The sequence below is a fragment of the Rhododendron vialii genome, chromosome 3a (assembly GCF_030253575.1).
Source record: "Rhododendron vialii isolate Sample 1 chromosome 3a, ASM3025357v1".
Classification (NCBI taxonomy): domain Eukaryota; kingdom Viridiplantae; phylum Streptophyta; class Magnoliopsida; order Ericales; family Ericaceae; genus Rhododendron; species Rhododendron vialii.
In genome coordinates, this window is record NC_080559.1 from 8,419,991 (window position 1) to 8,446,099 (window position 26,109).

General features: G+C 34.6%; 1 protein-coding gene across 1 annotated transcript; it reads right to left on the reverse strand.

Annotated features, from left to right (window-relative positions):
• Positions 1 to 1,388: 1,388 nt before the first annotated feature.
• On the reverse strand, positions 1,389 to 5,731 carry LOC131319245 (aluminum-activated malate transporter 2-like). Its single transcript, XM_058349414.1, has 6 exons — positions 5,387 to 5,731; positions 4,778 to 4,918; positions 4,121 to 4,393; positions 3,849 to 3,973; positions 3,326 to 3,469; positions 1,389 to 2,493 (listed from the first exon to the last, which is right to left on the reverse strand). Exons 1-6 carry the CDS (start codon positions 5,670 to 5,672, stop codon positions 2,047 to 2,049), a joined length of 1,416 nt encoding a protein of 471 aa, XP_058205397.1. The 5' UTR covers positions 5,673 to 5,731; the 3' UTR covers positions 1,389 to 2,046.
• Between the last annotated feature and the right edge of the window lie 20,378 nt (positions 5,732 to 26,109).

A 26,109-nucleotide genomic window follows, 5' to 3' on the forward strand; every position in this document is an offset into this window, starting at 1 on the left:
AGTCATGGTAGTATGTGTTGTACTGGCGTAGGGATCATTGATCATCTATCTTATGCTTTTCTTTCATTTTATCCCCTTATAGCATGCTAACAACCAGTTTATTGCTTTTTGTATTTTAGCACTGTATAGTTTTTATTAATTTCTTCTGCTTTAGAAGGTCTCTGGGATTCTTCTGGTCATGTTCCAGAACTCAGATGATGTAAAGCCAAGCATTGGACAGATGATGTAACTAGCGTACGGTCTCTGATGACTGGTGCACGGCAGTTAGATCAAGGTCCAGTGGCTGGCCCTTGCATAGCAGCCTGGCTTTGGCCATTGTTTATTTCTCCACACTGTTTATGAGGTGCTCTATTTATTCTTATGGCCCAAGGCCATTTCTATTGTCTGTAATTGCATATATCTTGCCTTATAAACTGCGTGGTTTGTTATGGGTATGCACTGGTCATTTTCAAAGCCCAAAGGGTTGAAAGCAAGAACTGTGAGTTTAGGCTACTGGTGTACGCCTGTTATGGTGTGGCGTGCGCAGGTCAGGTCAACATGCAGTGGTTCGTCCAGTGCATGAAAGTTTCTTCCTGCTCATGATATTCCCGACTGGTTTATTCCAGTATGTTTAAACGCGCTCATAGGTGCTTATTCTCAGTCTATATTAACTGTTCCAATAGATCATCCATCACGTTTTGCCATATAAAAGCAACTTGTTACAGTTTTAATCTCTTTTTAACTGTTCTCCTGCCATAACTGGCTAAAGAATGATCAGGGAAAGAAAAACGCAAATACTTTATAAAGTGCCTAAGTAAAGACCGATCTCCGGATTGGGCGAGAGGGGTGCTATAAAACCCTTCTTCTCTCGTAACTTGGCTCTCGAACCTTAGATATCAAAGGTGACGACGGACCAGTCTATGCCTTTTCCAAAATCCAATAACGTGGCAAACGTTTCAAGTTCGGTTCCTTGGGTGATTCACCGCAAAACCCGAGTGCCGACTCTGAATTGTAGCATTTCATCGTGCTTTTCTAAAAAAAAAGGGGCACACCCGATTTTATGCACAAAAATAGAATTTTTGGGGCGCATGCCCACATTAGCAACTCATCAAATTTTGACAATTTGATAACCAAAACTAGCATCATTTTGTCAATAACCAAACCCCTCTCTCTCTCTCTCTCTCTCTCTCTCTCTCTCTCTCTCATTTTTTAAAAAAGTTTTGTTTTTTTGCAAAAACAGTAAAAACTGTTTTTATTAAAAATATATATTTTTATCTTATATTTTAAAAAAATGTGTTTTTTTTTCAAAAATTGTTTTCTTTATAACATTTTATGAAAAGTTTTTTTTCAAAATAAAATTTTTCAAAAAAATATTTTCTATTTCTAATAACCTGTTTTTATTAGTTTGAAAACTATTTTAAAAATATATATTTTATACATTGACAATTTTTAGATTTTTTTAGGTTGAAATGTGATGTGGCAAGTTTGATTATTCAATTTTGATTGTGTCATTGTGGGCATGTACATTACTAACCTTAGCGACCTCTTAAATGGATAACTAAAAGATGATGTGGCAACTTTTGATTTTCTATTTTTTTTATTATTACTGTGGATGCTCTAAAGACTTACCTATAAAATAGCACAAGGTATCTATATAATAAACAGAATCAAACCCTTGCCATAGAAGTCTAAACACAATAAGAAACATCCAAAAAGAAAAATTCAATGCACATTCGTAATAGGCAAATATTCCATGCAAGATGCAGACACATCATCAGGGTCAAATTTTTTAAGTTGCCGAGGCAAGTCTACTTCAAATTGGTTTGCAATGCATTTACTTACTCCACTGGAGTATATAAGTTCCAAGACGCAAGTGATTTATTTTGGAATATAGAGTCAAGTAGTACTTTATTAAGAAAGTAACATAAGAAAGAACAAGCAAATTCATTAGTTGCTTACCATATGGCAAAATATAAAGGTTCTCTTTTTTACTCTTATTTCTATATCATATTTTGCCATTACCAACTAATAATTACTACTAGTATTTTTACACTACAGTTATTTTGGTTACTCTGATGATGTTCCATGTACGCTAACAATAACATGGTTCCCATCGCCTTCATGGCCATTAATCAACTTTACGATTCCATGGTGGAGTAACCCAGGCTTATCCAGTGATACGGTCCCTACAACAGCATTCTTGAATCGTGCTTGTCGGGAAAGCTCATGGATGGACTCATCAATGTTTTCGACGCATTTTACAATATCGGTCAGTATAGATGAAACGACAAGGGATGGTATCATTCCGAGGAGGTCATCTCCCTTTCTTGAGACTGCTTCCAGGACTGTTTTGAGTTCATCCACAGCTCTTTTGGAACTCTCTATATGTACACCAACAGAAGATGGTGGTGCAAAAGTTTTGATGGCCAAGGCTAGTTCTTTCAAAGCCTTTCCGGATTCCAAGCTCATTTTCATGCAAGGTTGTTGAATTTTTCGGTGCAACTCTGGTGGTGCCTGCCAGATAAAACACGTAAGTAAGTTTTCAACGGGAGTAAACAATGGTAACGGGAGTAAACAATGGTGAATATGACGGCCAAATTGATTGCGTAACATATGTTATAGAAAGTGAAATAAATTTTTCTTCCGTTTATCTCGTCGTAGTTTGTGAATATATAATTTACGTAGACTAACAAGTTTAAAATTATGACCCACCCTGGTCAGTTTGTTAGTTCTATGTGAAAGGATTACATAATATCACAACATTCTGCTTGAAAATTTTGTACTTAAAGTATTATTTGTACATAAATAGAATCTACATAAGGAATATTGTGTTAATTATTTAACAAAGTAGAAGTAGTTTCCAAATTAATGGGGTATTAAGAATATTGCTATTGGCTTTTTTGAAATAATCTTGCTTTGTACTTGATCAAACAATTTGGCAGGCCCATACTTTTTAGGGATGACATTGAAAAGACAAAATAGGCATATAACCGCCAAGTGTCAAACTGATTTATACTCTAGTAATTCAACTAGATGGGAAAAAAAAATTTGCTAATTGAAAATCTTGGATGTGGAAAAGAATAATCTATTTTTTAACTAGTATATATATATATATTAGTAGCTTTTTAATTTTGTGATGGGTGCTGAATATGATATCAATTTACATGAATTGTCACGGCAATCGAAGGCAAACTTCTTTACCAAATTTTGATATTTCTTTTTTTTACAAAATGGGTGTATTGGTGTAAGGAAAACTCAACGGTTAAAAACAACTTATACAAATATGTAAAATCTAAAATCTAGAATCTGTGATCAAAATTTGTAAAATTCGTAAACACGGCTATACCTGAATCTCAGAATTCGAGTAGACGCTGAGAGCCTCAATATGGTAAGCACACTGGTGAGTAAGGACTCCAATCTCCAAGTACTGTTTCCATGGATGACGAAAAAGAAAACTCCCATGGCCAGGTTCCCACCGTGCAAAGTTTGCCTGCCATAATTTCAACTAGTTTCAATTAAGAGAGAGAGAGAGAGAGAGAGAGAGAGAGAGAGAGAATTTACTACTCCACTCAGGGCCGGCTTTGAACCGAGACGAGCAAGGCAGCGGACTTAATTCCCCAAATTTTAGATCAAAATTAGGGCCCCATATAGGTATATATAACCAGATATGTAATATATATTTAATCTATTAACTTATATAACAAATAAGTTAGCTAGCCTAATGGAAAAATTTAAGTTTCTCTGCCCAAGAGGTACATGGTTCAAGTCTTAGGAGGTCTTTTTTTTTCTTCCCCGTATAAATATTTTTTTTCTCTCATAAGTTGGTCTTAGGCCCCAAGAATTTCAAAGTCGGTCCTGACTTCACTCACCAAGGATTCTTCCGTGGTTCTTGTGTTGAGGACATGTTTGTAACCGTGAATGGATGACTCAACTTCCCTGGGCTCCATCGTGCTATTTCCATCTCTAGAAACTCCGAAATAATCACTTCCAAATCCTGCATTGGTTTTTAGTCAGGTTTGGACTAGCTTGATATTTTCTTAAAGTTAAAGACAATCAACGTTATTGATGTTTAGAGAAACACGTGCAGTAAAGCCGATTTTATTGAATTAATTAATTAGGAGGTTAGATAAGTAATTAGAACCTTCAAGGCAGTTGGAAAGCAATTCCAGGTTGGTTGCAACGAGAGTGTGAAGATCTTGACCAGCCCAAACAGGGCAAACAAATATGGAGATGATTATACAAATCGCACACCCGAGCAAAACGGTGGATAGCCTTTTATGGGCAAGCTCTACGATTTCGTCAACTTTGTATCCGGAGATCGATACTAAACTGAATGTCAATATGAATATCAACACCCCGTAGTCGTATCTCGCCTTGACGTGCGGATAGAACCTCGTGTATGTAGATGCTGCGGCTGCAATATATACATACACTTGATCAATTTATCACAAAACATTAGCCGGCCGGAACTGCGAACCTCTTCCAAACAAACTGTGAACCTCTTCGATGTTTGGAAGGGGTTAATTCGCAATCTATTACAGTATATGTCATGATGCATGCAAGTGTTATTTTTGTAAGTATAAATGGAAGGGTGACACAGATTTTTTTTTTTTTTTTGGAGCAAATGATTCATGAACGTTACTATTATTGTATTATAGAACTAATCGAAATTTATCAAAATAAAATCTATATTAGATATAAAATTCATTACCGATTTAAAGATATAAGTAATTTTTTATCTGGTTAGAATAAAACGAGAGACTATTAAATTGAAACAGAATGAGTACAATACACGTACCTATTAAGAAGACGAATAAGCCAAGAATAATGGGTTCTTCTTTTTCTCCAACGAGGGATCCTAATTGGTTTACACCGACGCCTAGAGCACCAGCTAGTGTTGTCGCGAAACCTCTGTTAAAGCTTTTCGACAGTACTGCACCTACAAAAGGGAAAAAAAAAAAAAAACAATGATTCAAGTACGATTTTCAGACGGACAACACAAATAGCGAAAATCCCATTAGGTCAAATGTTTGAATTCCACTGTGGCCATTAATTCAGGACTCCGGAATTAGTCGAGGTATGCGCGAGCTGTCTCAAACATCCAATCATTAAAAAATTACAATGCATGATTTTTTATTTCCCTCGAAGTTTTCTTAATAGAATTCCTTTGCATACCCACATTTATTTTTGTTAGTGGTGCTATGGGTACTGATGAGATAAAGTGTACAAAAAGTCAATTACATACACGTGTATCCCATATAAACACTCGATATAAGATCTGCATCGATTGTGAGTATGGAACGCGCAGATCTTTCAGTACATTATCTTGGTACTCGTAACAATTATTCTAACAAGAGCGAGTGAAGATGAAAGATATGTAGAAGCGAGCAAAATGGGAGAGACATACCAACTGTGAATTCAAAAACAACCACAACAGTCATGACAGCCCACATGCCCGAGGACTCGAAGCCGTTGTACAAAGGCCTAGCGTAGTAGAAGAATGACACCAATGTGAGAGCCAACCCCACTTTAAGGGAATGGATGATTCTTCTTGGGTCATCTTGCCCTACCTTTTTTGTTTCCTTGGCTAAGTCTAATGCCGTGGCCTTAATCTTGCCAAACACGGCCTTAATACAACCACTCCCATCAATGGTGATCCCGGTTTTCTCCTGTCCTTGTAATTCTGTTTCCATGGCTAGAGTGAGAGAGAGAGAGATGGGAAAAGAGGGAGAGAGAAAGAGATGGGACAATGCTTGTGCTGTGTGGAGGGCCATCAACATGCAGCCTAGATTTATAGTAAGAAGTGATCAAGGTGGTGGCAGGCTACTGCCTCCGTTTCAAAAAAGATGTGTGAATAGAAAAGCATCTCCAATCATGTAAAAATATTATTGCTGTTCAAAATGTTTTTATATTTCTTTCTACTTTAGTAATTTATTGAATATCGATCAATAGAATTCTTTCAATTCATGTAAAAATATTACTCCATCCGTCCCTTTTATAGACTTTACTATTTTATTTTGAATTGTTCCTTAATAAGCGTTCATTTTGCAAAGTTAATAGGTAAAAGTTAGTACATTTTTCATTATGCCCTTAAAATTAAGTAGATTCCAGTTTGTAAAATTAGTAAGTAAAAATGTAATGATAATGTCTCTATAAATGGTGAATAGGAAAAGTAGTGGTAAAAATTGATGCGAAATATATAATGATAATGTCTCATTAATAAATTAGAGTTACAAAACTAGACACTTAAAAATGGACGGAGGGAGTACTAATTTTTATTTTTTTTGAAAAATGCATGCCTTTATAGTACCCTTTTTGACAAGTGCATGTGCTGGGTGTCTTTTTTTTGAGAAACTTTTCGGTTTCGAGTGGGTATATTTTACGTGATGCCCGCTCGGCACATTCAGGTCACCAAATGCACTTTTGGACGGCCCAGATTGAAATCCTCTCTTTTTTCATCCCACCACTCTCTCTCTCTCTCATTTTTCTAAATCCAAATTCGAGCTGTCCAAAACTGCAATGGACAGCCCAAATGTACCGAGCGAATATAACGTGTTACATATCCGACACTGAAAAATCCTTCCTTTTTTGTATTATAAGGTGGGGACAAAGATTTTATTTGATAGTCTCAAAAGGGAATTTGCAAGCACGCTGGCTTGGGTTTGATCTGGGCCGGATTTAACTAGTCCGTACTAAAAGTACAATTTCTATTCCATATGCGGTCGTGGGATCCACTACATTGGTTACAATACAAGCTGAGTACTGCTATGAGTAACGACAGGCTGCGCCGGGCCGTCTCTGGCTACCGGACGGCCAATTCGAGCCGTCCAAAAATTTTAAAATAAAAAACCGAGGGGCCTTATACGAGAATCAACGGCATCCGAGTATGTAGGGTGCTTGATCCGAGAACCCCTTTATACATATATACACGAAAAAGAGGTACTTGGATCAAGCACTCTACACACCTCGGATGCCGTTGATTCCCTCGCCAAGCCCCTCGGTTTTTTATTTTAAAATTTTTGAATGGGTCGGATCGACCGTCCAGTGGCTAGAGACGGCCCGACACGGCCGGTCAATACGATTTCCCTCTCTAGCCGTCAGTACCTATATCATTAGGGATACAAGCTGGCTTGGGTTAGATCTGGGCCGCATTTAACTGGTCCGCGCTGAGGGTACAATTTCCTATTCCATAAACGGTCGTTCTACTGTCCATTGGGCGGATGATACCTATTATATGCTTCATGTTCTTCTTTCTTGACTGTACTTATTGGTTTCTAACGTCAGAGGCTTTTTGTAATTTTATTGAAAGAAAATTCTAAAATCAGTTCAATGTGCTGACAATATTGAGTATGTAAATGTATATTAAAGGATATAAAAAGTATACATAAATACGTGTTTTCTTTGTCTTCTAGTGTACTTATCGTCAGTTCAGTGGGCTGACAATATTGAGTGTGTGAATGTATATTAAAGGGTATAAAAAGTACACATAAATACGTGTTTTCTTTGTCTTCTAGTGTACTTATCATCAGTCCAGTAGGCTGACAATAGCAAAACCGTTTACTGAATGCCTGCTTTGCCCTTAGTAACCTATGACTACTTTTTGACTTTTGAACTAAAGAATTCACGCCCCGCCTCTGCCGGTTACTGTTCTTACTTTTGGGGATTTTTTTCTTCTATACTCCTACCGGCCATGTTTCCACTAGAAAAAAGGAAAAAAATTTGAAATTTTTTTCATGTCGTTCATACTAAACAAGTTTCAACATTTTACCATTTCATCACATTAACAAAAAGCTGTCAATAATTTTTTTTTGCTACAATAACTCTACTTACAAACTCATTTACAAGTTATTCACTACCGAAAACATCTAATAACTAGCGAATGCCCGTGCCTAAAGACACCGCTCGAAATTGGTATTTAACTCATATCCAATTTTGAAGGCCAATGCCCCATTTGCAAAATTCTAACTACGCAAAAAACAGAAACAACAGCCCAAGTATATCCACTGATTAACTTGAATCAACATATAAACAAACTAACAGTTGTAGCACCCGTACATGAAGACACTTATCGCTAGCCATTTAAATTCACAGCCAGTTCGACCATACTACAAACTCCAGATCACACGAGAAATTATTAATTGCTCATGGAGCACCGCTTTGGCCTTCTCCACCACATATTTGTATGAGTTTCACCACCAATAACTACCCGTTATTACTGTTGACCACCCTGAGTACTTCAGAATCCAATGGCTCCACCGACCATTAAACTTTAAGAAAACAAAATAAGTTACAAAGTTATGTTTATCCAAAAGTAATGTGATTCATGACCAACTAACCAAAATCAATAGCCATTAGAAACCATAGTACCAGTCAAATTCTGACATATCTTCATCCTTCAATCACAAACACATTCAAACGCGGTACAGTTCAATCCCTCAATAATCACGAAACCATCTTACATCTAGATTTTCCTCACATTCTCACCTCTCGTTATGTACAGTCAACCCATCCAGATCCCTATCAGCCACAATCAAACCCTCAATTCTCGTCTCCCTTTAACAATAACTAGAGGCCGGGGCACACGCGATGCGTGTGCAAGTCGGATTTTCACAACGTTTTTGTAAAAATGCTTCCCACTTATTGTTTGATCAAATTTTCACAAATGTTGTGAACTTGCACACGCATCACGTGTGCCCCGGCCTCTAGTATTTGTTATTAGAAAATACGCATGTATTTATTATAAGCAATGCATGTGTAAGTCGGATTTTGTTAAAATTTACACAACTTTCTGTTTGATATTTGAAAATGAAAAATCCACGAAATGGAAAAAGTCCTATATGTGACAATTTTTATTGTGACCCACAATCCACGAAATGTGAAAATTTTCATTTTGCAAATTTCAAATATCACAAAATCCACGAAATGTTGCATTTCTGTTTTTAATTTTTTTCCGTTCATTGCACCGTGAGTCTTTAAAGTGGAGAATTGAACGTGGAGTGTGGGTTTTGAAAGTGGAGCGGTTTTTGGTTTTGGATTGAATGGAAGCAACTGCATGTATTGAGTCTTGAGTCTTGAACGTGGGAGGAGGGATTTTTAAGGTTTTGGGTGGTGGAACACGTGTAAAGGGGATTTTTTTTTTTATTGTTTTTTAAAAAGTACAAAATCCAGGAAATTTTGACAACAGCTGTTATTCTCTCTTCACTATTATTCACTGATAATCACGTCCTCCAAATCGATACTCAATGAACAAATTCCACCATTAGTGAGGGTAAATAAAGTAGCATCTACACTCCATAATAAAAAACCGAACGAAGACTGTTATTGTTCACTGATAATCACGACCTCCAAATCGATACTCAATGAGCAAATCGCACCATTAGTAAGGGTAAAAAAAACAACATCCACACCACATAATCAAAAACTGAACGAAGCCGTAATAATTTACTTTGATAAATTACTCAAAGATGGCCCAGAAAAGTGATGCAATAGATATACATACGGATATGAGTTCTGAGAGGATAAGAAAGGTATGTACCGCGGAGTAGGTGGAGTACGGCTACGGTTTAGTTCTGGACTGGAGTAGAGTGAAGACTGGAGTAAAACCTTTCCTAGGCAGCGTGGATATCTATGCACCGGTGCTCTTCAGTGGTAAAACAATGAGAGAAGAAGTAGTTTTTAGGTTTGGTGGGAGGGGGTGGGTAGTTATTGGGTTTGGTGGTTATTGATGTTGATTTTGTCTATTATGCCCTTACAATTAAGCCTCTAATGAATTCAATTGGGTGTACAATTTTGGAAATGAAAAAGCATGACAAAAAAGGGGGACACCAAAATGGTACTCTCCCTTTATATATTAGAATAGATAGGGCCTCATGTCTTGCAACTTTGTGCGCGGATACTGGAAATCATTGCATGTGATCCTCATGCACCGACCACGTTCATTGCCACATTTTCCTTCATATCTACTTGCGCAACAACCAACACCTTCCTCTTCATATAACTTGAGAATAAACAAATTGACAAAGTAGAAAGCAGAACTATGAACAATAAAATACGCTCGAACACTTCAGAATTCAATACAGGTTCAAGTGTGATCACAAAACGAAATGAAATTTTTGGGGGGCAAAATGTATGCACATAAAAAGCATCATTCTGCCACCAAAAAAAAAAAGCGTGATATAAAGAACAAAAAAAAGAGTGCCAAACACCAAAAATATGCCTAACATTTTCATCATACACCTAAGTGTACCATAGCATTTGCCCTAAACGGATATAAAGGTTGATTTTGATATTTCCTTACACGATTGTGCCTAAAAGTATGCATAGAAACCCTGATTAATTATTGTAATCAGTTGAAAAATGATTTTTTTTTTCGAAATAGCCATTGCCCACATGTGCAGGCTCATACCTGTGAATATTCTTCTTCAATTGCCACATGTGTTGGATTCCGTTTGCTAGCCATTGTATCTAGTTAGTCGTACCCTGATAAGAGTATCACAGGTTTAACAACATTCCACACTAAAAGCACATACCAGTTGAATTGTGATCATGCATCAAGATGAACAATGTATGCTGAAGCAATATATGTGAACCTTTTCCATACTATACCAACAAACTGCAACGCTGAAATTTTAACTATTGTGAGGGAAAAAGATTTTTAAAATTGAATGGATATGAGCAAAAAAGGCTCACGGGGAAGTGGTAATGATTCAAACCATGCCTTGGTCTATTGTTTAGTTCATTACCTATTTGAACTGATTGGATATGAGCAGTAAAAGGCCCATGGGGAAGTGGTAATGATTCAAAGCCTGAAGTTTTTTGTTTCTCTCTTCAAACGACGAAAAGATAGGAAAAAGGGGAGGTTAAACGGACACACATGCATACACCAGAGCACTCATTCTCATGACACAGCAAATAAAACTCCAGGGAAAAAAGGAGGTTATCTATTATTCACTTCAACTATGACGGAGCAATTTCAATCTCCCGTCTCAATTCCATTTGCATGAGGCATTTTTACAAACACCTTGGATGCATTAAACTAAGGAACATGCTCTTACTAAGAAAACCGCTCAAAGTATGAAAATAAGGAACAACCCACGTTGCAAAGTGTCCTAATTACTAGCCATACAATTTTTACGATTATGATCTCAAACTTTGGTATTGCAAATTTCACTAATTTAAGACGTTTTCCAACATTCATGCACTTGCAGAAGTATAATGGGCTTCACCAATATTCCTTCACCATGATAGACGCTGGCTCGGAAAAAAATTAAGTTAAGAATCCAATTCGTTTCCAATTAAGTTGAAAAAAAATTAAGATTCCTCTTGGTCGTTTAATGTTTAATTTTTGAATACAACTTCGATCAGACTATGACACCCCCAAAATCATATTAAAATAGAGAATCCAATTCGTTTCCAATTAGGAATCGGTTTAAAGCATGAGAATACAACTTATGGAAATCGTTAGGTTACCTGGAATCAGATTAAAGCACGGAGATAGCAGCAAAGGTGCAGCGGTGGGGTGACGGCGACAGAGGGGTAAGGCGGCACAAAGAGAGAGAGAGTGAGAGTGAGAGTGAGAGAGGCGGCAGAGAGAGACAGGGAGAGAGGGAGGCGTATACGGATACGGGGTATTTGTGTGATTAGAAATTGCTCAAAAAAGGATAAATATTTACCGGCCAACCATTGAACAACCAACGGTCTAGATTTGTAGAGGGGACAAATCTAAGCGTTGGTTGTCTTTTGGATTCAAACCCAGTCCTATCTTATTATATAGATATTATATAGATTTGATTACTACTCCTTCCGTCCCTTTTTAAATGTCCTACTTCGTAACTTCAACTTATTAAAAAAACATCATCATTATATTTTTCACATCAACTTTTTCCTCCACTTTCCCTACTTAGGCCCCGTTCCGGAAACGGAAATAAGTACTTATTTTTTAAGAAGGCAATTTCAAGCTCAAAAATCATGTGTTTACGTAAATAATTTTCCTATCAATATAGATTTTGTTTGATAGATCATATTGAGATCTTTTATACGGTGAAAATAAAATTAAAAAATAATTTTTCATTTATATTATTTTCGAGTTTGAAAATGTGAAATAAGTACTTATTTTTTAAGAAGGTGTTCTGGAACGGAGCCTTACCCATCGTCATTACACTTTTTACTTACTAACTTTTCAAAATGGAATCTACTTTTAGGGACAAAATAGACAATGTACCAACTTTTACCCACTAACTTTACCAAATGGACACTTATTAAGGGACAGCTCAAAATGAAATACTAGACTATAATAAGGGGACGGAGGGAGTACAATTTTTTTCTCAAAACTTATTAATTAGTGGAAACGGCCCCCGTTATTCATTTTTTTCAATTTCGCATCAAACTTTTGTAAATTTGATGGAAAATCACAAAAATAAAAATATGACTTCTATCCATTTTTTTTAGAAATATTCAAGATTTAGTCCAAAAGTTTTAGAAATATTCAAGATTTAGTCCAAAAGAGGGGCTTTTGGATCTAAATTTAGTAAAAGTCGTAATTTTTTTTTTACTTTTTCGATTTCTCTTGTCGAGACGAATCAATTATCTTAACATAAACTAACAAATACGGGAAAGAATTGGATATGGACAAAACAAGAAGGCAAGTTGGCTTCTTCTTCTTCTTCTTTTTTTTTTTAGGAAATTAGGCCAGATTATATACACCTTGCTTTGTGGGGTAACTTCGGGGATCCATAATAATAATCCGAGCAGTTCATAAATTTTAAATTATTTTCTGAGTGGTCTTGTAAAAAATCTGTTACATTTGGATAATTGAAAGTACTTGATCCAAGTTTTCAATAGTTAGGTGTTGTACTCCTTAGCTTGTTGTGCTTTTTTGATGTTCTTATTCGATTTTTTTGTTTGTTTGTTAGTTTTGCATCAAACTTTTGCGTTTTATTGATTCATTTCAACGAGACAAATCGAAAGAATAAAAAAGTATGAATTTTACTCAAGATTTTTTGAATTCATCTAAGAAAAACTCAAATATTCAATTTTTTGCAGTATAGTTGGGCGCACAGATTCTCTAATAAATTTTTTATTTTTATCTCTCTCCACTCATTACTCCAAAAACCTCCCTCAAAATCCAACCGAACAAGCCCTGAGTTTTTTCTATTCCTTTCTTGGATCAAATTAATAGTTATTGAAGACGATGGGTATAATTGGGTTCATCGATTTTTATTCAATTGTTAAACTGGATAGGATTAATTGTTTGGCTTGACGTCGCGATGAAAAAATATTTAAGTATAAAAACATGGATTAAGGTTTAGGAATATCAAATAAAACAATGCTAAAAACATTAAAACTATTGAAAAATCATCTCTTAAATAAATAATTTTCTATTTTATTTTTTAAATGAATAGTTAATTCTAAAAAATTGACATGAATTTGATAAACATTTAAGAAAACACAATAAGAAAACACATCAGAAAAACAAATATGGCGAATTTGGTGAGGGAGCTAGGGGAACCGAAAGACATCAGAAAAATACACAGAAATTATTATTATTATTTTTTTTTAATGAGCACTAATTTGTTCCCAAAAAAGATGAAGACTAATAAATTCTTTGGAATGAAGGCCCACTTTAGATGGGGAAATAGTGGTAGGGTTAAATTTTGTCAATTCCCTTTATAGCATCCATCACTTTAGCAAAGGGAGAGAAATGCTACTTCTCTATAAAGCGCGTGAAAACCACCCTGGACCCTTTATAGTCAACCCTATAAGCTGATTTTAGCTTTTGCCTTCTATAAAAATGTGTGTGAATTCTACAATGGGTTGGCACTTAAAAAGTACCGAACGGGGATGGTGATGTAAAAACACTCACTAAGAGCAAGTTTATCAGTAATTAGGTAAAAAAAATTGTGAACAGTGCACATTTTTTATTTTATCGACTCACATTTCTTTCAATACTACACCAACATAATCTATTTAACCTATCTTCTATTAAAATATATTTTCTTTCTTTCTTCCAAAAATGCACCAAAGTACAGTTTTTTTAAAAAAGAAGAAAGAGGAAGAGAGGGATGGAGAGAGGAGAGAGAAAATAATGTTTTAATTTACATACCTGATGAACAGTTGAGATGTAAAAATGGAGAAGTACTGTTCATAAATACATTTTACTTCTGTGTTTACCTACTCTAGGGGTATTTTTCCCCTTTTGGTGAGCTAAAATAGCTATAAAGCTAGTTAGCTTTGCTTATAAACTTGCTCCAAAAGAATCTCTAATCCTTGCTCAAATCTAAAAGAGTGGTATTATGTGCACCGACCAAAAACATACCAATGGTGTATTGACCGTCGCGCCAGGCCCACTCCAGCCACCAGAAGGCCAATCCGAGCCGTCCAAAAATTTTAAAAAAAACAAAACAAAGGGCCTTGCGCGAGAATCAATAGCATCCGATGTGTGTAAGTGCTCGATCCAAACACCTGATTTTTTCATATATATATGTACACACACACACACACATATTTATATATATATAAAAAAAATGGGGTGGTTGGATCGAGCACTTACACACATCGGATGCCGTTGATTCTCGCGTAGGCCCCTCGTTTTTTTTTTTTAGAATTTTTGTACGCCTTGGATCGACTGTCCGATGGCCGGAGTGGGCCCGGTGTAGCGATCGATACACCGTCGGTATATTTTGATCGGTACCAATATCATTTTCCTAAAATTTGAGTAAAAACACTTAAAATTCATATTCAATGTCATACCCATTTTTTCACTTATTTTGAGATTTACCATTTTCCTTTCCCAAATTTGGGAAGACCCAAATCCATATCAATTTTTCTCAACACCTCTTTTCACTCCTTAATATTTATCAATATGCCATTTTGATTTAAATTTCAGAGGAAAACCCTTCAAAACACTCCCTCCGTCCCCAATTGCTACTCCTTCTTTCCTTTCAAGGATGTCCCAAAATGAATGTTCATTTTGAAAAGTCAACATAAAAAGTTGTGCAACATTATTTTTTCACCCTTTTTTTTCTACTTTAAGTGTCATGTCAAAGCATATAGTATGGGCAAATTGAGATAGTCAATACCAATAATATTTCCCATCATTCTACACATAAAACTCGTTTTCCGAAAATAGGTAAGCAAATTGGGACGGAGGTAATACTAGATTTGGTTTTTAATAAAAAAAAGGGTATAACATTGAAGAATGGAAAATTCTAAAATTAACCTAGTGGGCTGACGATAGTATGTGTGTGAATGTGTATTAAATGATGTAAAAAATGCATAGAAATACATGTTTTTCTTGTCTTTTAGTGTGTTTATCGTCAGCCCAATGGGCTGACAATAGCAAGACCGTCGAAGAATACATACCCAAATAGGGCTTTCATTTTCTAATTTACCTTCTTGCTTCTTGCTTTACTCTTTTTTAGTCTTGATTTGGAAACTTTGTTGAAACATTACATTCAATGTCTGTGCTTAATTTATTTGTAGACAATCTCGAGGGAGTGGAGAATAAAGTAATTTTCTATTACTCTGTTATAAAAAAAAAATCCGAGAAATCGGTATCGGCCAACACTTCTCCATTACTCTCTGTTTAACGCTCTGTTTTCAGTTTCCAAATCTAGCGGTGGAGAAGGCCATGCCCCTGGAGAGAGAATAGAGGTGTTATATTGTGGGGAGTTGATATTTATTAGGCCGTGTTTTCACGGAGGAAAAACGCGGGAAAAAAACTTGGACGTTTTTTTCAAATTGTTCGCACTAATTAACAAATTTTAGTATTTTATAATTTTCGTTTACAATAATAAAAAAGTTGTTACCAGCAACTTAATTCTTTCTCAATAGCTTTTTCACTCACATACCCATCACCAACTTATTTACTTACTAGTAGAAACAACTTGATATTTCTCGCCAAATCAATAAATTTTGATATTTCTCACCAACTTATTCACTTGTAGAAAAAAACATAGGCATTTTTTTGCATATCATTGACACCAATCAACAAATTTTAGAATTTTATCATCTCGTTCACAGTAACAAACAACTTGTCAACCAAAAAAAAAAAAATTACTACAGTAACTCTACTCATCTATATCTTATTCAGTATTGAAAATAATTTAACATTTTTCAACAATTTATTTACTATCGAAAATAACTAACAACTTATTCACTACGAAAAACAACCATGAGGTGAAATTGGGGAAACCCGAGTCAGTGAGCAAAAAGAACTGTAATCTACAGCCCCCAAAAAGTCAGTGGTTTTGGGGGCAACTTACACTCCACATGCGGACAAGGCGGCGGATGAGGAAAACTAATGGCGTGGAAAATTATTCAGTGCTTTAGCCTCCCTAAAAAAAAGTTGTTCCAAATTCTTATAAACCCATAGAATGCACTTCACCATCAGAAATCACTCCATTTGCCCTTCTCCGCTAGCCGCTGGCGACTGTAATCCAATCCCCGGCACCACCATCCTCACCCCAACCTAACCCTCTCTCTTTCCCACGCCAACATCACTCCTCTACCACAGCTTTATGCGTTCCCAAATTCCCCTCCCCTCCTTTGCTTCTCTCTGTTACAAATCGTCCCTTCGAAAAAAAATAATTATCTTGACCACCCACAAATGTATGCAAATGAATGCAGTACACTACAAGCTTGCAGTTTGGACATGTGCCAAAGCACTGAATAATTTTTCACGCCATAACGTTTTCCTCATCCGCTACCTTGTCCGCAGGCGTGTAAATCGTTTTAGGGCCCGCAGATTACGGCCCTTTTCGTTCACTGCAGGGACTCGGCTTCCGGAATTGGGACATTTTGATTAGACAAGTTGGAGTATGTAACAGTATCGGTATATATATTATACTCCCTCCGTCCCATAATGTTTGGTATTTTCAGGAATGCGTGTTATTTTTAAATTGCATATATCTTTCAATCCATAATGTTTTAAGCAATTTTTTGAACTTTGTATAATAGAACAAATTAAACTCTATCAAATAAGATCCATATTGCTTATAAAAAAATTATGAATTAAAAGATATTAATTTTTTCATAAGGCTGGAATAGTGAAAGTGCCAAAGATTATGGGACGGAGGGAGTACTAAATATGAACAAAGATTGTACTTTCTTGGTACTAAAAGAAGGCAATCTGACCTTGATAGAAGGAAACAACAGACAAGATCAAAACTTTGAAGTCAAAAAAGATATTCCCTCCGTCCCAAATTGTTTGTCTGATCCGCAAAACGATAACTTAAAAATAATGTAATTTTTTCAAGTAAAAATTCAAACTTTTTTTATAAATTAAAAATACTCATTGATATCTAGTAAGTTGTTGAAATTTTTTTTAATTTTTCTTGCAAAAATTGTATTATTTTTTATACTCCGTTTTGCGGACTGGACAATCATTGTGTGACGGAGGGAGTAGTAAAAATCTTCTTTACAAATGTATTGTAAATAATTGTTTACGGCACTCAATTGTGACCGTTCAAAAGTATTTTAAACGGTCAAAATGTTAATGAAATTTTTTCGAGAAAGAATTAATTGTGACCGATCATAATTGAAAACAAATCTCAATCATTAATTGCGCGAATAAACGGCTAAGATTGATTAGTGATGTTTTACAGCACCGCTTGTTTACGACACCTCCGTAAATATGATTGCCCCGTCAAAAACAATCACTCTGTTTGGTTTAACATTTTGAGAGTTAATTTAACTCTCGGCACAATTTTCAATAAATCTTTCTTTCTATCTCTCTCCACTCATTATTACTCCAACCCTCAAAAATAATATTCTAAAATGTAAACCAAATAAAGTCATGTAACGTTCAAAATAATATGCTTGGTATAGATTCTACCAAGCATATTGACAGTTTAGATGACACCGACGCAAGCTATGGCCTGCACGGTATGAACTATACCACCCAGGTAACGTTCAAAAAGTACTCCAAACAATACGAGAAAAATTCAGTTGGGTGACGAATGAAAATCGTTATAAATTACATGTTTTTCATCACAAATAATATAGGTGATGAAAAACAAATTTGTCGATTAAAGATTGTCGAGGATTCCTACCTGGTGACGAAATCTCTTTTTCGTCACTTATAGTGTCTTTTGATGATGAAATAATTCGTCACCAAAAAGTGAATAATTAGTGATGAAATTTTTTTCTTCGCTTATTGTGCTTTTGACGACGAATTTTTTTTGTCATCAATTATTCCTTTTGGCGACGAAAAAATTCATCACCGCTGGGTCATATCAGTGACGAAAATTTTCGTTGCAAAAGATGTTTTCATATGCAAAAAGAAATCCTTATTTCTTGCACCTACTGGATTTCGAACCCGAGTTCCTTGAATTTTTCGCACAAGCTCCGGCCAACTATATTACATACACTTTTCAATAAATATTTGAAATATCTAATTTATAACACATATGTTCAACATGAAAATATATTTCGAATGTAATTTTGAAACTTTAAACATTAAAATTAGCAATCTTGATAAAACATGAAAGTTGTAGGCAATTGAGTTATTGTTCAAACTCAATTTGAATTATCTCAATGGGAGATTTTAGTAAAGAGTTATGTCCGAAATACATTTAGTGACAAAGCGCAATTCATAAATTTCGTCATGAAAGAAACCCATTTGACGTCGAAATATATTTTTCGTCGCAGAAAGCGTTAAAATGGTGACGAAATTATTTTTCATCACTAAAGTTAAGTTTTTGGTGACGAAAAAAATATTTCGTCACAAAATTGCTCTCATTTAGCGACGAAATATATTTTTTGTCACCAAATGATAATCTTTGGCGACGAAAAATAATTTCGTCACATTTTTTAAGCTTTCGGTGACGAAAAATGTATTTTGTCGCCAAATGAGTACCTTTGGTGACGAAAATATTTTTTTCGTCGCTAAACATATATAATTGGTGACGAAATTATTTCGTCACCAAAGTTGTCAAAACAGTGACGAATTTATTTTTTCGTCACCAAATATACTCATTTAGTGACGAAATTAAATTTCATCGCCACTTTTTTGATCACCAATTTTCATTTTTCTTGTAATGAAAGGGACACTTTCTTTTTTCTTTCTTCTTTCTTCTTTTTCGGTTCATCTATCATCTGCCTATTAGGCTGACGATGCCTTTTTCACGTGTCACGTTTTTACTTTGTTGACCGTACTTCTATTTCCAAATGTCAGAGGTCCCTAGCACTTTTACTGAATGCTTATTTTACCTTAGAAATCCATGACTATTTTTTGGCCTGTGCACTTGGGAATTCACGCCCCCTGTTGGTGACTTAATGTTTTTACTTTTTGGGATTTTTTCTTCTACTATTTTGCACCGATTATGTTTCAACCAGCAAAAAAAAAAATTTAAGCGTTTTTTTCATCTCATTCATAATAATCAACAAGTTTTGGTATTTTATCATTTCGTTCACACCGCAATAACTTTATTCACAAACTCATCTACAATTTATTCACTACAAGAAATAACTTAACATTTCTTAATAAGTTATTCATTACCAAAAAAATCTAACAACTTGATTGCTACAATTTTTTCTCAAAACTTATTTATTAGTGGAAACACCCATATTCAAAAAAAAATCGTACTTTTAAATTTTGCGTCAAACTTTTGTGAATTTGATTTGTCTCGATGAGGAAAATCGAAAAATAAAAATATGACTTATATCCTCTCTTTTTTTTGGAAATATCTAAGATTTAGTCCAAAAGATGGGCATTTGGGGCTAAATTTTGTAAAATTTGTAACTTTTTTTGACATTTTTTATTTTTCTTCTCGAGGCGAATCAATAATCTACAAAAGTTTGACTTAAAACTAACAAATGCGGAAAAAAAAAAATTGGATAAGGACAAAACAAGAAGGCAAGTTGTACTCTCTCTATCCCTTTTTTAGAGTCCAGTATTTCATTTTGGGCTGTCCCTTGATAAATGTCCATTTTGTAAAGTTAGTGGGTAAAAGTTTGTGAATTATCTATTTTGTCCCTCAAAGTAGATTCCATTTTGAAAAGTTAGTAAGTAAAAGTGTAATGATGATGGGTAAGTAGAGAAAGTGGAGGAAAAAGTTGATATGAAATGTATAATGATGATATTTTTTTAATAAGTTGAAGTTACGAAGCAGGACACTTAAAAAGGGACGAAGGGAGTAATTTTTTTTAGGACACTAGGCCAGATTACGTACTTCTTGCTTTGTGGGGTAACGTTGGGGATCCCCAATAATAATTCGAGCAGTTCATAAGTTTTAAATTATTTTCTAAGTGGCCTCGTAAAAAAATTGTTACATTTGGATAATTGAAAGTAGTTGATCCAATTTTTCAATAGTTAGGTATTATACTCCTTAGCTTTTTGTGCTTTTTTGGTGTTCTTATTCAATTTTTTTTTTTGCATTTATTAGTTTTGCATCAAACTTTTGTGGTTTATTGATTTGTCTCGACACACGAGACAAATCGGAAGAATAAAAAAGTGGAGTATGAATTTTACTCAAGGTTTTTTTAAAATATCCAAGAAAAACTCAAATATTCAATTTTTTTCGAAATAGTCTAGTGCGTAGTCTCTTATAAAAATTTTCTTTCTATCTCTCTTCATTGATTATTTCAAAAAACCTTCCTTTAAATTCAATCAAACAAGCCCTGTGTTTTTTTATTCATTTCTTCGATCAAATTAATAGTTATTGAAGACGGTGGGTATAATTGGGTTCAGTGCTTTTTATTTCTTATTGTTAAACTAAATAGGATTAATTGTTTGGGTTTATGTCTCGATGAAAAAATTCTATAAGGTTCAGGAAAATCATATAAAACAATGCTAAAGACATTAAAAATATTAAAAATCCATCTCTTAAATGAATAACTTTCTATTTTTATTTATTAAATGAATAATTAATTCTCAAAATTTTGCATGAATTTGATAAACATTTAAGAAAACACATTAGATGAACAAATGTGGCAAATTTGGTGAGGGAGCTTGGAGAACCGAAAGACATCAGAAAAAATAATTATTTAACCATTACACCTAAATACACAAACATTTAAACAACCACACTCATAATAGAGGTGAAGCCCACACACACTATATACTCAACGGGAATGGGACCCTCTCCTATTATAAGTGTGGATGTTTGATTGAGTATATATTTGGGTGTGGTGTTAGAGTTATCAAAAAAATATATGAAAATCATTTTTTGGAGTGAAGAGGTGAAGGCCCACTTTAGACCGGGGAAAATGGTGGAAGGGTTAATTTTGTCAATTTCCTTCCTAACAGCCATCACTTCGGCAGAGGGGAGAGAAACGTTGCCTGTTTGCATTGAGATTGCAGTAAAAGACTGTCCTCACTTCTCTTTTAAGCGCGTGAAAGGCACCACAGAGTCTTTAGATTTTGCCCTTCTTTTTTGGTGCATGATTTAGACTTCAGTAAATCATGCCCGTTTTCAAACTCAGCCTACGGCGTCGAAAATCTCATAACCTGACTAGAGAGACAGTATGAACCCCCAGACGATGCTCTAAAAGTACTCTAAAGTGATACGGACATGTGGGCTTCCACCTGAAGACATTTTTTTTTCCTTTTTTGGTGCATGATTTAGACTTCAGTAAATCATGCCCGTTTTCAAACTGAGCCTACGGCCCCGAAATTCTTAGAGCCTGACTAGAGAGAGAGAGAGATAGAGAGAGGGTACACGTGGATGTCTGGTTCGAACACGGTTTTTTTTTTTTTTTGGTGCAACAAAAATAATCCTGCTCACGTTCATGACGTACGTCTTGGAATAAACATTTACACCCTCCGTCCCAAATTGGATGTCAATTTTTGATATCTGTGTCAATTTCAATTACTTATATCTTTCAATATGGATCTCAAAATATATGCAATATGGATCTTGTTTGATAGTTCTTGATTAGTTCTATTATTCAAAGTTTTCAAACTCATGAAAAATATTATAGATTGAAAGATATAAGCGATGAAAAATAACACGAGTTTCAAAAATTGTCATCTATTTTGGGACGGAGAGAGTATGATTTTTAACCTGAACTTTCGAGTGTTCACACTACCGACTTAAAGTTCAATTTGGCCTAACTTCTTTTCTTCTGGATCAATTTTTATAAATTTTTGTCTTGTAAAACTTTTGGGGGATTATTTGTGTGTCTTTACAAGAGAACTTAAAAACGTAAAAAATGATGGTAAAAAATTTTTAAAAAAAAGTTTACCAAAGAAAAAGATAATATAGATGTGGAGAATTTTTTCCTTTGGTGATTTTTTTTTTTAAAAATTTGTTGGTCACAATCATGTACTTTTTAAATTTATTTCGTTGAGACGAACTAATAATCTTCACAAGTGTAATGCAAACACAACAATATAGAATCATAGCGATAGCTTTATGAAAAATAATGCAATAGTGAAGCTAGGCCAAACCTAACTTCAACCTGGCTAGGTATTTACAAGTCATTTAAGTCAAGAAAATAAAAATTTAATAGATATGGGTAATGGTCCTAACATAGAACGAAAGTTTTACTGTACTAGCTAGCAAAGGTATTTTATCCGGAGTAATTATGACGTCATAATAAGAGAAGAATCACAGTTAGGCCCGTTGGCGTGTGCTTCTGGGTAGGTTCATCCCTCACAGTCTCACATGCCCTTTCTAGAGGCAGTGTGATCTTTTTCAGACCTCCACCCTCTTTGGCTGAGGTAATTTTTACAAGGATCCTTAAAACAATACTTTTAACGTATTGAGCGACTCCGATCTTTTGTGTACAATTTCGAGATGAATCCTCCACAACGTGGTACTATGCATGCATTTGGTGTACACCAAATATTGTACTCATAGTTTTATTATTTTCTTTTAAATGTATTTTTTTCACAATACAGAAGTCGAGGCATACTCATATACTCCTGGAAAATAAGGCACTAATAGACAAACTTTCTTTGTGAAAATTTATTTGGGTACTTGTAAATGTATTGATATAATGATGATCAACAATACGTTACAGAATACTATAACAAAACCTTCAGATAGCCCAACGACATTTCCTCACATCTTCCACACGGAATGTGAGGGTTTAATTCTCTTCAAAAGCTTTGTGTGGTGGTTGATGCCCTTTGGACTTGCCCCACCCATATGCCACTTTGCGGTACCCTTTTCCCATCCCTTTAGGAATAGGCTAGACATTTATCGAGTGGAAAAAAAGAAGAAGAGAGATGTTGTAGATTAATCTTCCTCGTCCTTGGAAAGAAGGACATTTAGATGATCAAAAGTTGAGCATCTAGATAACGCAATATTTAGCTTCCCATGCTAAAACACTGGTATGTGCAAGTCAACCCCAATTAATTTTACAAAATTCCTCAACATTTATTAGTTGTCGTAGTGAAATTCCATGCGCTTGATAAGTGAAAATCCCATATTATTAACTAATTTCCAACTCTCTCTTTTTTTTTAATTATAAAAATACACTCTAGGTGGATATAAAATTGATCAGGCTAACAATACAAAACTAAGAGCATCCACAGTGGAATAAGCAAATATGAATAATTAAAACATGACACATCAGATTTTGATTATGCATTTAGAGGTTACTAAAGTTAACAATGTAAAATCCCACATTGATTATTTTTTGCCCATAATCAAACTAATGGACGCTCTAAACTTTTTCCCTTCATTTCATGCATATTTTTTGAAAAAACAGTTTTTGAAGGAAAAAAAAAACAGTTTATATTAAAAATAGTTGTATAAAAAAAAAGTTTTTGAAAAAAAAAACAGTTTTTTGAATAAAAAAACAATTTTTCAAAAAACCCACTTTGTTCACTTAAAAACTATAAAATACAGTTTTGAGAATTTTTGAAAGAATTGTATTTACAGAAACAGTTTTGAGAATTCAAAAATTGTAACTACGATTTTTTAAAGACAGATTTCATGTAAAAAAACAGTTTTAAAATTTCAAAAACCGTTCACCAAAAACACAGGTTTTTTAAAAATAGTTTTGTGTAGAAGAATTTTGAAATTTCAAAAACAGTTTTTTAAAAACACACACGTTATAAACAGAAAAAAAAATCTGAAAATATATTTTTTAAAATTATTTTTTGTAAACATTGTTGAGCGAGAGAAAGAAAAGGGAAGAGAGAGAAGGTTTTTGTGTAATAACGGTCAGACGGTGTACTTGTTTGAGAGAGAAAAAATTTGATTATGGGGAAAATGTTGCTAATTTTGATTATTCAAAAGCCAAAATTTGATGAGTTGCTAAGATGTTACTAAGTGTGGTTATTCCAATATGAGCACTTTTTAAAACAAATATTGTTAACCTTAACAACATTTTGGTTTTGATGATTCCACTGTAGATGCTCTAACAAAGTGCACTTTTTGCACCTAACAATTGGGTCGGTTCCATGGACGAAGATTAAGGCAACCTCGCAAATTGGGCCAGTAGCACGCTTGTACCATTTGTAGTGTCTCCCAGGTTTCTGATGGTGCAAAAGAAAGAAAAATGATTCAAGTTTTTTTAACCGCAAAGAATTACTCCTGGCACCAATAATTATTTTTGACCGCATGGAATTATTTCTGGCCGCAACAAAATAATTTCAACACACTTCGCATCTTCAACATGCGAAGTTAATGAAAACTACGACGTTTTGAAGTGATCGTGCTTCATAGAACTCTTAGGGGACTACACAGAAAATTTCTACCTGTAAAATTTATCTTGAATTGATCTGAGACAATCATCTTGTACAATCCATTACTCCAATCATTTACCATGTAAAATTTCATGTCAATGGATTTCAGATTGGTACCTGATCTTGATGCATTTCTCTTCATTTTTGCTTCCTAAAATAGGTTGAGCTACACTGAATTAAATTAGGAAACCCGTTCCCCCTTTAATAGAAAATATGAAACTATAACAATTAGGAAACTATACCGATCCACTAACAAGGGAGACTTTATGTCCAAATTCAGACGCGGGAAAAACCCTCTACACGTACTACAACAATGCAGACCGAAGCACGTTGGCAAGTAGTGGAGCCGTAAATAAGAAAAACTCAAATCCCCCGGGATAGCACAGCTAGCTTCAAATTAAAGACGAACACGAGCTCTGATGGAAATCGAAAACCAAACCACGGATCTGCAAATCCAAAAGGCCACACTGGCATATCTGCAAATCTGGAAAATGATATTGGCACTCCAAAAATTGATTGAGGCACTCCAAAAAAAAAAAAGGAAAGTGGATTTGGAGTTACACTGATTTTGGAGTGTCAGCATCAATTTTTGGAGTGCCAATATCATTTACCATACTTCTATTCTATTTGTATTTTTATTCATTCTTGGTATAAACAAACTAAAGAAAATTAACAAAAAAAAGCTTGGTTACGAAAAAATTAACATGCAGTGGATATATACTCTCTCTATATTTATCTGTAAAAAAAAAAATGTGAGATTGTTTGTTTTTTATTGTTGTATTTTTTAATTGTTTGTGTGAATCCTTTATTACTGTTAGTTTTGTGGCCATCCGACTGATTCGTTGTTTTGACATGAAAAATTATCACTATTGATTAGGTTGATTATTGGGGATTCATAGATAGCCAAAACGTGGATAAAGCTTATGTCTACATTTTTTTAAACTGCAATCAGACCGTTTTTTTTGGCACATTTGTGGATCCTTCTCAAGACCTATGTTAATCATCAGGATCATTTACTTTTTTGATCTTGTATAAAATTTTAGCTACAACAAAAATCATGTTGATTACTTACCCCAAAAAAAATAAAAAAATTCGTGTTGATCAAACATCATTTAATGCTTTCAAAATACATATATGTCAAAAACTAAAACAATGGATGTTGAGTCAACATTGAATCGGAATTCGCTTTTTGCAACAAAAAAACTATCTCAAAAATATTTCAATTGATATCTTCCTTCTTTTTTTATCATATTTCAATTGATATCTAATCGATAATTTTTTTGGTGTGACTACATTCTTAGGAGACCGAAAAAGTAAACGATTCTGATCATTAGAGTAGGTCTAACTTGAAGTGACTTCTAAGAATGGGCCACAAATGGGGCTGTGCGGCTTTGCCAGCATTGGTCCGACAATCGGAGACGTCCACTGTGTAGATCTTGTCGAGTACTACGAATTTACCAAAAATCAACTCGATCAAATATCATTAAGTG

What these genes read in the sequence shown, in the direction of transcription:
- LOC131319245 (XM_058349414.1), bottom strand. Translation starts at nt 5,672, where the DNA reads ATGGAAACAGAATTACAAGGACAGGAGAAAACCGGGATCACCATTGAT. An exon ending in GAACCACGGAAGAATCCTTG is followed by an intron (nt 3,470 to 3,848) that starts GTGAGTGAAGTC and finishes AAATTATGGCAG; the next exon opens with GCAAACTTTGCACGGTGGGA. An exon ending in ACTCGAATTCTGAGATTCAG is followed by an intron (nt 2,494 to 3,325) that starts GTATAGCCGTGT and finishes TTTATCTGGCAG; the next exon opens with GCACCACCAGAGTTGCACCG.